General features: G+C 33.4%; 3 protein-coding genes across 4 annotated transcripts; 2 read left to right on the forward strand and 1 right to left on the reverse strand.

Annotated features, from left to right (window-relative positions):
- Nucleotides 1-3,377: 3,377 nt before the first annotated feature.
- Nucleotides 3,378-8,000, forward strand: LOC131634669 (alanine--glyoxylate aminotransferase 2 homolog 2, mitochondrial-like). Of its 2 annotated transcripts, none has more exons than XM_058905315.1 (8): nucleotides 3,378-3,683; nucleotides 3,775-4,176; nucleotides 4,266-4,409; nucleotides 4,550-4,729; nucleotides 4,805-5,030; nucleotides 5,113-5,226; nucleotides 5,330-5,416; nucleotides 7,922-8,000. In XM_058905315.1, the coding sequence occupies exons 1-8, from the start codon at nucleotides 3,447-3,449 to the stop codon at nucleotides 7,963-7,965; spliced, it is 1,434 nt and encodes a 477-aa protein (XP_058761298.1). In that variant the 5' UTR covers nucleotides 3,378-3,446; the 3' UTR covers nucleotides 7,966-8,000. The 2 variants fall into 2 exon arrangements, with proteins under 2 accessions (XP_058761298.1, XP_058761297.1); XM_058905314.1 differs by lacking the exon at nucleotides 7,922-8,000 and adding an exon at nucleotides 5,523-5,880.
- A 998-nt stretch (nucleotides 8,001-8,998) lies between these two features.
- LOC131634662 (eukaryotic translation initiation factor 3 subunit G-like) lies at nucleotides 8,999-9,373 on the forward strand. The gene has a single exon (XM_058905308.1). The coding sequence runs from the start codon at nucleotides 8,999-9,001 to the stop codon at nucleotides 9,371-9,373; it is 375 nt and encodes a 124-aa protein (XP_058761291.1).
- A 40-nt stretch (nucleotides 9,374-9,413) lies between these two features.
- On the reverse strand, nucleotides 9,414-11,654 carry LOC131634667 (spermidine coumaroyl-CoA acyltransferase-like). The gene is made up of 2 exons (XM_058905313.1): nucleotides 11,163-11,654; nucleotides 9,414-10,784 (listed from the first exon to the last, which is right to left on the reverse strand). The coding sequence occupies exons 1-2, from the start codon at nucleotides 11,479-11,481 to the stop codon at nucleotides 9,655-9,657; spliced, it is 1,449 nt and encodes a 482-aa protein (XP_058761296.1). The 5' UTR covers nucleotides 11,482-11,654; the 3' UTR covers nucleotides 9,414-9,654.
- Nucleotides 11,655-18,891: the final 7,237 nt, after the last annotated feature.

Below are 18,891 nucleotides of genomic sequence, written 5' to 3' on the forward strand. Positions count from 1 at the left end.
TTGCTAATGATAAACATGTCATCTATATAGACAAAAAGGAATATTACATTGTTCTCACACATTTTTATGTACATATACGTGTCACAAGAATTAGGAACAAATCAATTTGAAAGTATGACAGAGTCAAAATTTTGATGCCAATGTTTCTGTGCTTATTTTAATCCATACAGGGATATAAAAAGCTTGCACACCTTTTGTTCATTACCAAGAAGCATGTTACCTTCTGGTTGTTCCATGTAATTCTCCTTATCGAGATATCCATTTAGAAATGTTGTTTTAACATCCATTTGACGAACTATAAGTTCATGTAAAGAATCAAATACAAATAATACTCTAATTGTCCTCATCTTTGCTACACCTTCTTTTTTATAAAACCCTCTATCACTAATCTATCTTTGTAGGTGTTTAGTGTATCATCAATGTGATACTTACTTCTAAACACCCATTTGTATCGAATGGATCTTGATCCTTTAGGTAGATTGACAAGTTCCCAAGTGTGGTTTGATATTGTTGAATATATTTCGTCTTGGATAACATCCTTTTAAAAGAGAAGTCCCTTTAAAGCTATTGTTTCTTTATAATTTTTGGAATCATCTTCTACTTAAAGAATAATAGGAGTATTGTGAACAAAATTATCACTCTTTCCTTCTACTATATAAAATGAAACAATTCGAGAATCAATTTCATACGGTCCTGGGTTCTTATCATTTTCAGACTCTTTTGCTAATCCCATGCTTGAGTTATGTTTGAACAATTTGTTAAGAACTTTTGGTTTGTGTTTCAACAACCCGTGGACCTCTTCCTTTGTGATAAGGTTCTCAAAGAATTCACATCTCGAGATTTAATAATTACATTAGACTCCAAATTCAAAAATCTATATATTTTACTATTAGATTCATTAGGTGTTCTAATGTTCTTGTGAACATTACTTTTCAGATGGAAGAATCAAGATATGGATTTCTGGAGATTTACATCTAAAAGAAGAAGTTATTCTCCAAGAGGTCTTAGGAGTTTCATGCTCCTTCAACAAGTTCAAAGACTCGGACAAGGGAATTCAAGTAGGAACGTGTGAAGATCATTGCAGATGGAATCTTGGAGTGCTTTGATTTAAGAAGGTGGATCAATTCTAGGTTGTAGATCTCAATGAATTTGTAGCCTAGTGAGTTATGTGCAGCTGAAGGAGAATCAATATTAACATATGGATAGCTTCGTTGTTAGATCTAAATTTTAAGTATGAGTGATTATGAGTTATACAAAAAGACACTTGTAAATTTTCTACTAGTATAAATCTCAGCTTACATTTTCTTTATCTCTTATTGTTTTAATTTTTTTATAGACTTTGCATGTATGTAGGTTTTTTTTTGCTTTTTAGTTCGCATGTGGTTAGTTTATGTTATTCACAGTTTTTTAGAGTTTAAGCGTAGGTCTAAGATAGATCTAGTTTACTAATCATTTCTTTTGGTGATTATTCTGGAAAACTTTAATATTAGATTGCTGTATAACTTAATCAAATTATATTCAAACCTCCATGTTTGTATTTAATTGAATTAAATGCACTATTTTTTATTAGTTAATTCATTATCATCTTGTAAATTTTTAATTTTTTGTACATTCCTTTTATCACTTAATTCTTCAAAAACTCTTATAAAAAACTTTTGCTCCCGCATTTTTTAACTCTGATTTTGAAAACACAATTTATAAGAGGAAAGTCTACTTTCCTCTAAGTTTTTCACTAGAGAACATTGATATATAGTATTGGACTAGACATCTTTGTGAGAGACACACCACTTATTTACTAAAAACTTTAAGGTGATACGTGAATGGGTTCTCCCACTTATAAATGCCCAAGTCACCACATTCTTATCCAATGCGAGACTATTTCTTCACTACTCACACTTGCTATATATTCTCAACAAGAATGAAATGAATACCCGAAACTAGCGCGTGCAAAGATTATATAGAGTGAATAGTTAAAACCATTTATGTCTCACCCGTTGCATCGTGGAAATCATTGTTAAATTAGATTCAATAGTGAGAGATAGACTGGAGGCCAAATTCACGTGCTCGAGTGAGGTCTTACCTAATCCCCGTGCATTCTATACTATGATTGTGAATGGCCTTTGTATGTGAGACTTGCCATCGATGCATCAAATCATAATAGCATCCAAATTAGGGATGGCAAGCAAACCCGCACCCGCGGGGCCCACCCGCACCCGAACCTGAGTCAACGGGTGAAAACCCGAGTTGACTGGGTTTGGTTTCGGGTTCAGGTGCCACCCGTTATTTCGGGTGCGGGTTTGGGTAGTGTGAAACCCACACCCGAAACCCGAAATCACACCCGCTTACATATATATATATATATATATATATATATATATATATATATATATATATATATATAATATATATTTATATATATAATATTATATATATATATATATAATATATTATATATTTATATATATAATATTATATATATATATATATATATAATATATTATATATATATATATATATATATAAAATATAGATTTATATATATATAATATTATATATATATATATATATATATATATATATATATATATATATATATATATATATATATATATATATATATAATATTGTGGAAAGTTGTAGGAAAAATGTATTTTTTTATGTATTTTACTGCGGGTTCGGGTTTGGGTGAAAAAACCCGAACCCATCGAGTGTGGACGTGAGTGTTATTTTGCCACCCGAACAGCATTTGGGTTTGGGTTCGGGTGCCAATTTCGGGTGCGGGTTTGGGTAGTGTGAAACCCGCACCCGACCCGACCCATTGCCATCTCTAATTCAAATATAACTAGTAACAAACCCGTGCGTGCGCACGGGTTATGTTACGGGACACATATTTGTTTCAAATGTATATTTTTTATTAGAAAAATATTTGGTACATGTGAAAAAATAATAATAGAATGTATAGAAAAATGTCTGGTATCCGTGAAAAAAAAATTGAATGTATAAAAAAATGTCTGGTACCTGTGAAAAAAAAATAATAATTGAATGCATAGAAAAATTTTCGTTATCTGTGAAAAAATAATAATTGAATGTTTAAAAAAATGTCCTGTATCCGTAAAAAAATAATAATTGAATGTTTGAAAAAATTTCTGGTACCCGTAAAAATATAATAATTGAATGTATAGAAAAATGTCTGGTACCCGTAAAAAAAATAATAATTGAATGCATAAAAAAAATTTTGGTACCTGTCAGCTTATTTTTTTATATTGTAGATTCACTTTAAATTCAACTTTATAAGAATAAATTTTACAGCATTAATTAACTTGAAATTAAATTTTTTTCACTCCAAAACAAAACAAATCCTAAATTGATGTGTGAAAAAGGCTTCATCACTCTTGCCTGACATAATATATTGAAGTCTGAACACACGACACGGAATATTGCTAAGGATGCATCTACGACAACTTACTAAACATATAACATGGGACAAAATTAGCAGGTGGCAACGTCGTGCGTTCACCACCGTAGCACGAACTCGAAGCAATGAAGATGGTGTCGAATCTCTTCCCAAAATCCCCCACTTTAGTCACACTCCTGCTCCCTACAATGGCCCTTCAGCATCCGATCTCTCCAAAAGAAGAAAACAGTATCTCCCGACCTTCGTTAGCACCTATTACACTCACCCAGTAAGCAGTTTCGTACTCAGAAGAGTGTTCTTTAATCAAATGTTTTTGCACAAAAAACTATACTTAGTTTGGTTTCAATGGTTACATGCAGTTAAATCTGGTGGAGGGTAAAATGCAATATGTGTATGATGAAAATGGAAGAAGATACCTTGATGCATTCGGTGGAATTGCTACTGTTTTGTGTGGTCATTGTCACCCTGATGTTGTTGAAGCAATTGTTAACCAAACTAGGCTTTTACAGCACACTACTGTTCTTTATTTGAATCATGCTGTTGTTGATTTTGCTGAAGCACTTGCTGCTAAAATGCCTGGAGAACTTAAGGTTGTTTTCTTCACAAATTCCGGGACAGAAGCCAATGAGTTGGCTTTGATGATGGCAAGGCTGTACACTGGCTTCCATGATGTTATTTCCATAAGAAATGGTTACCATGGAAATGCAACCTCAACTATGGGTGTCACTGCTCAGTTTTTTCATAAGTTTAATATTGTACAGGTGCCGATTTTCGTCTCTTATTATAATTATGGTATTTGTTTGTGAATATTTGATCTCTTATCCTTGTTATTGTGTATATGGGCTAGTAGACTGGGATTCACCATGTCCTTAACCCCGATCCGTATAGAGGAGTTTTCGGTTTGGATGGAGCAAAATATGCGAATGATGTTCAAGATATAATTGATTATGGAACTTGTGGTCGTGTCGCTGGCTTTGTTGCTGAGGCCATTCAGGTAATTCTACTATATGAAGTACTGATACAAACCAAGATAGGATAATGACACAGACTCAGACACAAACACGTGAAAACCGATAATAAACTATGACATAAAAGAGTTCATATTATATAGTGAAAGGTTGATGCTTGACACAGGGAGTGGGTGGAGTGATAGAATTGGCACCAGGTTACTTGCCTGCAGTTTATAGCATGATCAAAAAAACAGGAGGACTCTTTATAGCTGATGAGGTTCAGTCAGGCTTTGGTCGAACTGGTAGTCACTTTTGGGGCTTTGAGGCGCACGGAGTTCTCCCTGACATTGTTACAATGGCAAAGGTAAACGCGTTTCTTTAGGATTAACCAACATTGGTTTGGAGAAAATGCTAACATTATTATCTATGCTCGTCTCAGGGAATTGGAAACGGTGCGCCTATTGGAGCAGTGGTAACGACTCCTGAGATTGCTAAAGTTCTGAAATATGCATACTATTTTAGCACATTTGGAGGAAATCCTGTGTGTTCTGCTGCAGGATTAGCTGTTCTCAATGTAATTGAGAAGGATAAACTTCAGGAAAATGCATATCTTGTTGGATCGTATTTAAAGGACCGTCTTAACTCACTAAAGGAAAAGCATGAGAGTAAGGTTCTTTTCTCTTTCGTCGTTTGTTTGTTTGGATCATCAATACTATTAGTACTACTAACATTATTTTTTTATGGCAGTAATTGGAGATGTAAGGGGAAGGGGAATGTTGCTAGGAGTTGAACTTGTGAAAGATCGGCAGCTCAAAACTCCTGCGAAAGACGAAAATCTGCATATCCTTGAACAAATGAAAGGTCTAGCTCTAATGGTTCTATCTTTTTTAAGACACTCCACGCACCAACCACTTGCGCTTGACTCAAGTTGTTATATCTCGTTCTCGTGTTTTTTGTATTTCAGATATGGGAGTACTAGTTGGGAAAGGTGGATTTTATGGAAATGTTTTAAGGATTACACCTCCACTTTGCTTCACTAAGGAAGATGCAGGTTGATTCTCATAACTCATCAGCATCACTATTTTCTTTTGATTTTTCATACTCTTTTTTGTTCTTGTTTTGTTTGCTAATTCAGACTATTTTCTCCATAATTGTAGATTTTCTAGTAGATGTGATGGACTACACAATGTCAAAGATGTGAAGCATATGCAATTCTGATTCCATATTTGTAGGATCAAAGTGATACCTTGTGTAAGCCTAATTAACATCTGTGCAAATGTAATGTAAAAGCAAAATCAGAAAAAATATCTTCACCTGGCAACTTTTTTTTTTCTACAATGATTGATCAATTGTCAAAAACTCTTGTAGTAGTTGGAAAAGATAAGGGTCTTTTCTTATTCAATCTTAACAATGAGAGAAAAAAAAATTGTTTTCATAAAATTCCTACCTCTAAACTTGGTAGCCGTGTCAATGCTATTTGTTGGTGTTATTGTCTAAGAGGACCGGGGTACCCAAGTTATCTAAAATTGTAAATGTGGTTTTATTTCTCAAATGACAAATTTGTGAACTTTATTGCATTATGCTTAATGATTTGATCTATTATAAAGCCATGGCACTTGTATTTATTCAAGAGATGCAATCATGCTTCTCTACTACACATACACATGCATGGTGCACTGCACTTTATTGAATTTCTACTGCACATATATGATGCAACTCTATACATGCATAAAATAAAAATGGTGTAACTTGAGAAATTTTTTAGTATTCCTCCACAAGTTCAAGGAGGGATCTAGGAAGCATCTTTGAGCTTGGTGAGAAGGTCACTGAAAACTCCCATACCAAGAGGCTTAGTGAGAGTGGCTAAACTTATACACGGCTGATCTTCAACTTCTTGTATGACTCTCTCTTAGACGAAATGAATGTGGACCTTAATATGATTCGTTATGGCATGAAAAATTGAATTATGTGACAAAAGCGCACTAAGATTGTTACAAAGAAGAGTAAGAAGAGAGAAAGGCAGTGCAAGCTCAATGAGTAGAGATTCCATCTAGAGTAGCTATAAAGTGGTGATAGCCAAAGCATGATATTTTGCCTTAGTGCTAGATCAAGCAACAAAAGATTTATTCTTAGTGTTCCATTTTTTTTTATTAAGCAACACTTGTATTGACATAAAAGGTACTAGGGGCATGGTTTTAAATTGCGGTTGCGGCTGCGGATGCGGTTGCGATTGCGGGTGTTGTGGTTGCGGTCATTGCGGTTGCTGCGATGCGCATTGCGGCCGTTGCGGTGTGAATTTTTATAGGGAATGTTTGAAACACAATGATAAAAAACACTTAATCTTAAGTTTTTTCAGTAAATTAAGTTTTAAAATTCTAATATATTGTTCTTTTGATAAAAATACTTGAAGAAACATGATTGAAATTGTCTATGTGGTTTCAAATATAATTGGAGACGTAATTTTAAAATCACACGGCAATTGCGGTCCGATGCGGTTGCGGAGGCAACCGCATCCGCAATATTGCGGGTGCAATTGCGGTTGCGGACCGCAATTTAAAACCATGACTAGGGGTACCTCAACCCTTACAAGAGGAGAACCGAAACAAATAAAAGCAGGGAAATTAAATACAAACCGTCGGATTTTTAAACCATTCGTAAAAGTTACAAGAAATTCTATCCATTGATTCAATAGCAAGCCACCACCATGAAAACCACAAAGTCGCAAAAAACAGTTCTTCTTAGTCCAAAACTGCGTTATTAAACACGATATCATTTCTGACTTTCCAAATACACCAGCAAATTGTCAACCAAATAGCTCAAATTCTGCAGCCAGACATGTTACCCCTAAGCAAATCAATACACTTCAGTAAGTGGCAGCAGCAGTCTTGCATAACCAGAATATACACATTCAGCCAAATATGGATTTTCCTCCAAAAAGACTTCAGCTTAGGACAGTTCAGCATAATGTGAGTTAAATCCTCCTCCTGCATTAGGCAGAAAACACAAACCGCATCATTGTTCTGAGTTATAATACCTCTTCTCAAAAGCTGCTTCCTAGTAGCCAATCTGTTCTGCAAGAGTCTCCAGCCGAAAATCTTCAATTTCGAAGGAACGTGAGCTCCCCAAATAACGCTTAATCCAAGTTTCGTCGCTGCTCCTATTTCATTCTCTTCGACGGGCTGATTACAGTTGGCATAGCAGGACCTAACAGAAAAGATTCTAGAAATATCAAAGGGCCAGATAAATAATATCGTTAGAATTCACAACGGGATTTATCCCTTGGATCATCGCCGCCAGTTCCTGATATTCTCCATAAGCCTCCCTCCCAAGCACTTCGTTCCCACGTAAGATCTTCCAGCACCACACCAGGAGTTGAACTTGTGAAAGGTGGATTTTATGGAAATGTTTTAAGGATTACACCTCCACTTTGCTTCACTAAGGAAGATGCAGGTTGGTTGTTATAATTCAGCAGCATCACAATTGTCTTTTGATTCATGATACTCTATTTTGTTCTTGTTTTGTTTGCTAATTCAGACTATTTTCTTCATAATTGTAGATTTTCTTGTAGATGTGATGGACTACACAATGTCAAGGATGTAAAGCATATGCAGTTCTGATTCCATGCCTTATGTAAGCCTAACATACGTGAAAATGTAATGTAAAAGAGAAATCAATAAAATAAAAAAGTTATCATAGTATGTGTTTGTACACTTTGTATTTCCTCATTGATATGTATATTAATATTAGCCTTAATTAAATCATAATTCTTTATTTTGGCCTAGTATTTTCTTCGGTGTCTTAATATCCTTGTCTTGTTATCTAGCAACTCTTTTTTTCTACAATGATTGATCAATTGTTAAAGACTCTTGCAGTAGTTCCGAGTACTTGCTAATTACAGGTCTTTCTTTTGAATCAATGGTGTTTTTGTTGCATTGAAAAGCTAAACATTACTATTGAAAGATCACTCATAGTAAAAGAAAAAGAAAGTATAAATTTGATATTTGGTTTGCCTTTTTTCTTCTGTTTATAAGCAGAAATTTGTTGATTGATATAGTAGACTAGGTGATGTGATATGCTGCTTCTGTTATTTATTTGGTTAAAGATGTGCTTCTAGGGAAAATGTGCATAGTTTTAGTAAATAAATACTATTGTATTCCATATAAGAAAATAATAGATTGATACTTATAATAAATAAAAACTATATTTTGATCATTCCAAATTAATGAAATTAATATTGTTAACTTAATTAAACGTGTTTGATTATACTCTCATATAATTTGTTTTAAGTTGTTAAATGTAAAAGTTTATATTAAATTTAAGAGAATAAAATTTTGATTTAATTAAATAATTTAGATTAAAATTAAAACCCATTAAGAACCGATTTTAAACGGATTCGAAACTTGTTATAAATTCCAACCTGGCTTTTGTGACAACAGGTTTGGTTTATAAACCATAACCATGGTTCCCATTAGTTGGTTACCCATGCACATCCCTAAATACATTTATGTAACATATGATATATATATATATATATATATATATATATATATATATATATATATATATATATATATATATATATATATATATATATATATATGCTCTGTTCAAGTTCAATGAAGGTGCTGTTTATATGGTATGCAGGGCTTGTGGGAAGAACGCTGATCATTGGAGTGAAAGCTGTCCATATATATCTGTTGAAAGGTTTGTTGATATACCTCCAAGGCTAGTAGATGAGCCGTATCTGAGTTGGAGGAACTATAAGAATTCTCTTCGGGTAACCAACCTCTCGGAGGACACAAGCGAGGGTGATTTGTTTGAGCTTTTCAGTTATTTTGGTACAGTGGTCAGGGTCTATGTTGACATAGATCAAGAGACTGGCATTTGTAGAGGCTTTGGCTTTGTTAACTTTGTCAGCAGGGAAGATTCTCAAAGGGCTATTAACAAACTCAACGGATATGGCTACGATAGTCTCATTCTGAGAGTTGAATGGGCCACCCCTACCTAGAAGGTCCTAGTCTACAAATTTCTGCTTATAAACTGAAGAAAAAAGACAAACCAAATACCAAGTACTTTCTTTTTCTTTTACGATGAGTGATCTTTCAATAATAATGTTTAGTTTTATCACATATTGCACACCATTACATGCACTCCCATATTACTTAAAACAGAAACATAAACTCTCTAAAATTATTACATAACTGCAACATAAAAATAAACAGAAAGATAGACTCTCTAAAATTGAAACACATGCAATTTCAATTTTTAATAGATTTTGCAATTCAAATTTCAACTAATAAATCTTAATGACTCAATTTCCTCTTTAAACCTAGGCATGGCATCAACCGGGAGTGATGTGAAAAGATTAACTCCTCCTTTCATCAATGGATCATTCTCATCATCAATTTTATTAGAAGACGTAAAAATGCTCATATCCAAACTCGCAAACAAGTTGCATGGTGCTGGTACTACATTCACCACTTCATTCCCACCAAGTTCTACACTTTCACTAAGAAAACCCAAATGCCTCCACTCTGTCAAAACTGTTACTGCTCCACCACTTTTCATTTTCAAATTCTCCTTATGATTCTCCCAAGAGTCGATCGAGTTTTTGACATACTCGCTAGTAGAAGCAACATTTTTAGTCTCTTTGATGAGCTTAACAATTTCATGGAGTGGCCTTTCATTGAGCTCGTTCACTTTCATCACAAGGTTTGCATCCACACAAGAGTTACCATAATATCCTTTAGGTAAGGGTTCAAAATCCTTCAAGTTGCGTCTCATACCGACTAGCAAAGATAACATTGTTTCCCCGTTGTTGTTAAGTTTTAAAGCTCTTGCTCTTGACCTCCACACAAAACCAGCTAGTGATTCAAAAGTTGTGAACCCTAGATTTTCATTTTCCTTCATCAAACTCAACTTTAGATTTCTTATCATTTCACCCTCCACTTTAAAACAATATTTCTTAATAACTATATTACTGGTTTCATCTATAAAAGGTGAAAATGCAATATTGTTCATGGGACTTTTTGGAAATGGTTGTTTAGTTATTGATCCAACTAGTCTCTCTCTTTCCCACACAGGTATCCCAGAGGGCTCGGTTCTTCCCCTTGAAAGTTCAACAATTGATTTCAAGAATTGAGATGCACCAAATCCATCACACACTGCATGCAACACTCCCATTCCAATTGTGAAGCCACCGCAAAGAAATCTTGTTACCTTGAACACCAAAGGGTAACTTTTATCTTGAGGATCAAACACCAAATATTTAGCAATTTCTAAGTCAGTATTATCCAAATAATGAAGAGAGGAAAGGGTGCAATTAGCAGTTGCTTCCAAGAACGGAACACCGTAATTTTTTGCATTAGGGTTACAATGGACTTTACGCTTTCCATCATCAGCTGATTCCACTAGTTTACCTACAAGGGCATAGAGGTTGAATTATAAGAAGCCGTGCTCAATAAAAATATTTAAAATATTGTCGGTTAATCAGAACTATTGATTTGTTTGGAATGTTTGACTTTTATTTTAATTTCTAATATAATACATTTAAATGATTACGATGCATTAATGGTGTAAAATTTTTTAAAGTGACACTAGTATAGAAATTAAACTCATAAAATATAATATATATATATATATACATATATATATATATATATATATATATATATATATATATATATATATATATATATATATATATATATATATATATATATATATATATATATATATATATATATATATATATATATATATTAAACAACTAAAACAAAAGCTAATATATTGTATACCTGCAAGAGGATAATAATAAAACAAAACCTTTGAAAGAGCTTCTTTGAATACATGAAAAATGTCAAAACTGGAATCATGAGTTGGTGATGATCGGTATACATGAACAGTTTGACAAAGGTTATTATAGATATCTCTATTGTCAATTGTAGAAAGAGAAAGAATACAAGAAGGAGTGGACTTTGATGGTTTTACAAGCACAAAATTTTTCATTTGAAGGTTTAAGGTTTCTTCTGCAAAAGCCATATGGAATAGGATTATGAGAAATATGGGAAGGATATACTTGAAGCTATATATTTTTCTGAGGATGTATTGTTGCATAGGGCAAGGCCTCTATTTATAGGGAAGTGATGGAATGAGAAATCGGTATTCACTTTTTCATCAATTGTTGCAGCAAAGTATTGTGAAACCTGTATAAGATGTTTTTCTACAACATCTGCACCGTCATCCATAGCTATGCTTTTATCTTTTGTTTGACTAATATGTAGTTATGCTAAAGATACGGTTTTTACCTTTTTGCATTTAATGCACGAGAAAAACTTCTGCATGACAATTTGCTTAAGCAAAGTTTCTATGGCTGGAAACAAACCACATGTTGTAGTGTTGACCTTTTGTTTGAAATATTGTAATGAAAAGGTTATAAGTCATCAGAGTTGACCTTTTTTATAATTGTCATTTTGGCATTACTAAATAAATAATTTTAATTTATTACTAAGAATTATTTATAAACTATAAATAAGTAATTTTATTTTATTATATATATATATATATATATATATATATATATATATATATATATATATATATATATATATATATATATATATATATATATATGAATAGGATCATATGATTCAAGGTCTCAAGTTTAATTTAACACCAAATATCAACCATTAATAATACTCGATCAAACGATCATATAAATAACCTATTTTTTATAGAAAAATAGGCTATATATATTTTTATTTTATTTAATATGACCGTTTAAATGAGATGATAAGAGGAAACTTCGCCATCCATTGTGATTCAAAAATAATGCATTATAATAGATTTATATTGAACTTTAAAAATTTGCATTAATATTACTTTGATTATTTTAAATTTTTTTTTAATAAAGTAGTAATTATTTATTGATTTTTTAAAATTAATGTCACATTTTTCTAATTTTTTAAACAACTTTCTTATTTTAAATTCTATTTTATAATTTATGAATTAAATCAATAATTTGTTTTATTATCTTATCGTGTTACTTTCTAACACGTCTCAAATTAATCATAAATTTTCATATTATACGATGAATTTTAATTTATCATATGTGTCCTAAAATATTAGAATGAGACAAATGAACTCTCAAATGGACCCTAATTTAGAGCATCTCCAATTGTGCAACTTACATTTGAGTTCTTTAAGGAACTCACTATGCCACATCATATTAAAAGAATTTATTTAATTTTAACTTTAATAAAAATTTGATATGGGTCCCACAACTTTACCTCATAACTTGATTTGATTGGGTACTACAATCTTTTAGTTGTTGCATTGCAATGCAACTCTATTATGACATGGTAAATTTTTTAAATATTTAATTATTAAATTAATGGTACATGTAAAGAACTCAATAGTAGAAACTACCATTGGAGATGGTCTTAGAAACCCCGCCATATGATTAAAATAGAAGTGGATGATCAAAAGATAAATTTTCAGATATATCTAACCTTTACGTAAGCCACGTTACTTTTACCTATGTACTAATCGTAGTGTGATTAATTTATAGAATTCTTTTTAAGCCTATGGTAGGTTATATTATCAAATCTTATGGTATGTCTATACATATTGAATTATCTTATTATTATGCAAAAGTCAATCTTCATTAAAACTTTTGTTAACATTAATCTGTATAAGACATTATGGTTCTCTAGAGGTTGTGGTACAGGAAGGATTGTGTTTATAAGTATTTGTGGGTCGGTTTGGTTTGGTTTTGAGAGAATCTGATATACAAATTGATTAAAATTAAATGGATTGATTTGTATTAGATTTGTAAATTTTTGCGAAACAACGAGTTGGTTTGGGTTGAATTGATCGGGCAGATAAAAAAAAATACAAAAATATTTTAAAAAAATAAATTATTTACGAAAATTAATTTTTCATAATAATATAAAAAAAAATATAGTATTAATAGTGTTCTATTCTAAATATTAGACTAACATTTTTTTCCGAATAGATTCAAAGTATCTAATTAGAAAAATATCGAACATAAAGACTTTTAAATCTATAACTAGTCTTTTGAGTTAGTATGATGACGAATGTGTTTTATGGCTCAATGCTCAGTTACCACATTACACTAACAATTTTCTAATAACAAATTAAAATAGCATAACTTGTCCACATACGATATTTCACTTTTTTGTACTTGAAGTTGAATGCTTGGTAGCAATTTTCATGATAATTAACTATGGTTGGTTTGGGTTGAGTTTGCGGGTAGAATATTGAAAATCCAATGTCCGAATCAATTGTCATTTGATTTCATTGATTTGCATCGGTTTTTGCCCGAACTGAAAAAATATCCAACCCAAACACTTTAGTTTGGTTCGGATTTGCTCCAACCAATGAGCACCCCTAATTGTATTTACTTTATCGCCTTGGCTTACTCATCCCTTCTTGAGACAAGTCTTAGTATGGAAAAACTCAAAGGAGTGTCGATTATGTGGTGTCTTTTATTTAGAAGGACTTAGTTCCCTCAAAGGTGGTCATATTTTACTGGCATCTTTTTCATAATAGTGTTTCTACTAGACATAACTTTTTGGAGTGATGAGTTATTACTGATGCATAAATTATCTCTTATACTTTTTGTCTTGATATTGTTGAGAAGTCTTCTCATCTTTTTGTTTTTTTTAGGTTGCTTTTTATTTGTTGTATAAAATTTTTAGGTGATGTACTTGTCATAAAGTATAGGTGCGCATGGTATTTTTATGTGTGATCGAGATATTCAAAGACCTTAGTAAATTAGGGTGGTTAGGGTATGCCGGCAGCAGCGAGATATCTTATATGATAATGTTTATGGTGTTTACGGTGGTATGAGAGGGCAGCTCACATGAGGTGAGAGACTCATTATTATGTAGTATTATGTGTAAGTTATGATCCCCTTTCTAGGGAGAAGTATTTATAGAGGCTCTTGGACATATGATTTAGGAAACTCTCAAAAACAGTAATTTCTCCCCCCTGACTAGGGGAGACTATTGATAACCTATTTTTCAACGAGTCATGGTATAACTTAGTCTACATGTCTATATGAGGGATAATGGTACTGTACATGTGTTTTATTTTGAGAGCGAGCCCCCATGCTACACAAAAGTAGCTCTCATGCAACACCTCACGAGGCGGGGACCCTTATGTGCCGCTTAATTGGGACTCTCGTGAATATAACACTACACATTCACTCAAACATCAGGGTTGTAAAAGACTAAGTGCTGTAAGGCTTCTCTCAGATTGTGTCCCCGAGATTTGGGTGAGCCCTTTGATGGGAGAGAGGTCCCTTAACTTAGGGCGAGTCTCTCAATTGTAGATGACCCTTTTTTAAATAGGAGGCGAGTCCCTCAACATCAGGGTGAGTTCATCATCCGAAGGTATCTTTTCTATTGGGAGGCATGTCCCTCAATTTGGGGTGATCTTTTACATGATAGGTGAGTACTTTTTGAATGGGAGGCGAATCCCTCAGCCAAAGTGGTGGATCCACAAACTAAAGGTATCTCTTTTAATGGGAAGCTGTAGCAACCTGCCCTAAAATTAAAGTTTTTAGAGTCGCCACCTATTCTGAAGGGCGAATAGGAAACCCTACGCAGTTTAGAGATCGGGGTAAGTTATTATAATCAGGTCGAGGGAAGGTGTTAGGCACCCTCAACCCTTTCCTATTGGCTTTGAATCTAAGGGTCAAGTTTTATGGCTAAAAGTTTAAGGTTAATAGCTAAAGAATTGAATAGGGGAAAAATTGAGATTTTAGGGAGGGGGACTCGCCTTGGTTATCCAAGTGCCTACGTATCTTCTTAGGGAGAATCAGAGTCAACGTAGTTCGGGCTCAAGGATTGTATGCCTTAGAGTTAGAATTTTATTGTATTTGAAGTTGTTTGAAATTGTTTTGAATTTGATTTGAAAATCGCAGTTAAATGGACGAAAATCCGTAGTATCGTGGTTTAGTGCATTTTGAATGTTTATTTGGGCGTACAATCCCGGTTTGATCTGGCACCGTTAGATGCGGTGACCAATGGATTTGGTCTGTATAGCTAACGGATTAAGGGCATTGCTGATTACTCAGATCGATAGATTGATCATCGCGGGCAGCAAATTGAATATGTTTTAATTTGTAATTTTATCTCTCGTCTAAAGCGACTGATAGCTTCAGTCGGGTCGAGGAGAGAATTGATTTAGAGTTACTTAAATTATGAATTAATCAGAATAATTTATTTCTCGTCTAATACGACTAATGGATTTAGTCGGCTCGAGGAGAAATTAAGTTATCAATAAAAACAATTAAACGAATTTTAGAACTTTGATTTATTAGCCTATCCAAAAGACAATTAACACACTTTAGAATTTTAATAATAAAAAAACATTTAAACATTTTTTAGGAATTTAATTAATTAATTTTATTTGCTTCATAGGGGGTGCATATTGCTCTTGGACAGTAATTTTAAGGGGTGTAAGGGTCTGGCCCATGAGGTTGTTAGTCCGTTAGATTGTATGTGATGAGGATGCACAGAATGTGGTGTGCGTTCAAGATCACACGCGTTAGATCTCATACAAGATTATCAAGAGGCCTGCATGCGTTTAGGATGAGGGTGCATGGGATAAGGTTGCACATAGAATCACGTTCTATAGTGCTGCCAAATGGCCATGGTAGGCCAAGTGGCGCATATCGGACGGTGAGGGTTTGTTTGTTGGACACAAGCAAAAGGAGAAGAAGACTTCTCATTTTTCAAGTCCCGTTCCCTCTCCTTCTCGTTCTCTCTCTCTCTCTAACACTCTCGCTCTCTCACTCAAGTAGAACCCAGAATACGAAACCCAAAAGAACAAGCTTCCGGCCACCGCTCACACCCTTATTCCCACTGTGTACCACCGCCGGTGCTACCCTACACCACCGTGAATTCAGAAAACCAATGAAGATCTTCATGATCTTCATCGTCCCGAACCCAAACCTTCAAGGATCTTACCCAGAAAACCCAGAATCATGAGCAATCTGCAATTTCACGAACCCTAAACCCCCAATTTAAACCCAGATCGACCCAATAACCCACATGCAAACATGAACCATGACACAATTTAAGAGCTAAGCGTGATACCAACCTTTCTCTGCCGTGAAATCCTCTTCTGTTTCTCTTTCTCCCTCGATCTAATCCCTTCACCCTTCTTTTGTTTGCAGGTATGATGAAGACGAGTGAGTTCCTCTTCGCGGCGCGCTTCAATCTCCAGCCAAAAACCCCCTCCTCATCTCATTTTCTTTCTGATTTATACTTAGGGTTTTGTTTTAGTTTAGGCAAGATTAGATCTAGGATTCAATTAGTTATTGATTTGATTCGTTTTAGAATTAGTTGTAATTGATTCAATCTTTTAATAAAATCCGATTTGATTTCGTTCGTTATTTGTTTCTGAGATTTAATTCTTCTTTCTTTGTTAAGATTTGATTGAATATTTGATTCCTTCTTGGGCCTGGATTGTGAAGTTTAGGGTTTGTGTCACAGCGGCGCCGCTGATGGAGGTGAGGGTTAGGGCTTCGTGTGTTGGCTGCGGCATCGAGAGGAAGGAGAACGTGAACAGGACTCGGGTCGGTCCTGACCCGGTCCAAACCCTGATCCATCTTGGCCCAAAACTCTTGACCCAGTACACCAATACCCGGTTCCCTTTGATGTTACTCTGTGGCCCAAAAAGAACGCCAAAAACGAAGAGAGAAAAAAAACCCAATGACTTATTTGATTAATTGAATAATTGACTAATAATATCCCTAACAAACCAAAACTAATTAATAATATTCTGATAATAGTAATTAACACCAATTAATCATGTTAGTTTTAATAACAAAACTTGATTAATCTTAATAATCCCAATGTTAGTTTTTAAAACTAATATCATGAATTAATAACATTAATAAATTATGATTAATATAGATGATTAGAGGGTGATAAACAAATGGGCCTATTGGGCTCCAAATTTTCTATTTCTAAAAAAAACACCTCTCTATTTTCTTTTTTTTTTCTAAGAAGCAAAAAAACAAAACAAAAGGAGTGGGATAAGTGCTAATTGGATTTAGAGATTTTGCTATTTACACCCTTACTTATTTTGAACCAATTTATACGGGAATTTTATAGGAGAGCGAATTTAATAATAGGTATATTAAACCCTATGGCTCCTAATTTTTAACGCCCTTAATAAACTGACAGATGAAAATAATGTCGGGTAAATTTTGGGGTATGACAGAAGCAAGTCACTCAAGCACATGGGCGAGTCTCTCAATGAAGATATCTGTTTTAAAGGGAGGCAAGTTCCTCAGTCAAAGGTTTGAGTCTGAAGATATCTCTTTTAATAGGAGGTGAGTTCCTCAGTCTTAAACATATAATATCAACAAATAATAAATTAATACAGCATATGATATATAATATTAATAAACAAATAAATAAGTAGTTGGATTCGGTTTGAATCAATTTTAAAAAATTAAACCGAAATTCAACTCCAATCAAAACGGAATTTATAATATTCAGATTTTTAAAATCCGTATACAGTTTTTATTTTATTTGTTTGAATGTAAACACCTCTATTGTTTGGATTCTGCGGTGGAAAGATGGTAGACGTGTGTCCAAGAAGGTAAGAGTCCCATCTTCTTAAAATGACAAGGATATCACATCTAACACCAGACCAATACATACTTCCCGATCTCATACTTTTGTTACAGCTAGCCAACATAATATAGCTTCCTTCATGACTTTCTGGCGTCCATGGGACCATATAGAAATTGAGGCTTTGAAACTTAGAATTGCAGTGAGAGTGAATCCTACGGATCTTGATTTCATAAATGTAACTAGACTTCTGTCTCATGCTTTCTACCAAGTTAGTTAGATAGTTGAAAAAAATTTCAATGATAGTAGGACTTTTATTTCAAAGTACTTCCAATTATTATGGTGGCAAGGCAAACGGAAATCTAGTGAATGAGGTGGCGTTTAGGGTGGTATTTAGTATCCATCAATATAGTTTTGGTTTATCATGTTTTTCATAGGTAATTATATATATATATATATATATATATATATATATATATATATATATATATATATATATATATATATATATATATATATATATATATATATATATATATATATATATCACTACTAGAAATTTGGCCTACGGCCACGCTAAAATTTTCCACAGCTCAGAAACTGTGGCCACATATATGATTTGGCCATGGTTATCAAAGCGTAGACGTATGTTATAGAATATTGAATCTGGAGTGTAAAACTGTGGCCTGTACTTCAATTGCCACGGTTATAGAAGTGCAGATATTTTAAGCCGCAAGGAAAAACCGCGGCCTTATAATTTTGACTAAAAACTTTGGCCCAACTCCAAAAATTTAGTGCCCGCCATGTTTTCCCTCTTTTCTTTTTGTTTCCCTCTTTCTCTTGTTTTATACTTATTTTATTTTTTTAAAAACTAAAAAGAAAAAAAACTAAAACAAATAAACATAAAGGG

Source organism: Vicia villosa, unplaced genomic scaffold (assembly GCF_029867415.1).
Source record: "Vicia villosa cultivar HV-30 ecotype Madison, WI unplaced genomic scaffold, Vvil1.0 ctg.001325F_1_1, whole genome shotgun sequence".
In the NCBI taxonomy this organism is placed as follows: Eukaryota; Viridiplantae; Streptophyta; class Magnoliopsida; order Fabales; family Fabaceae; genus Vicia; species Vicia villosa.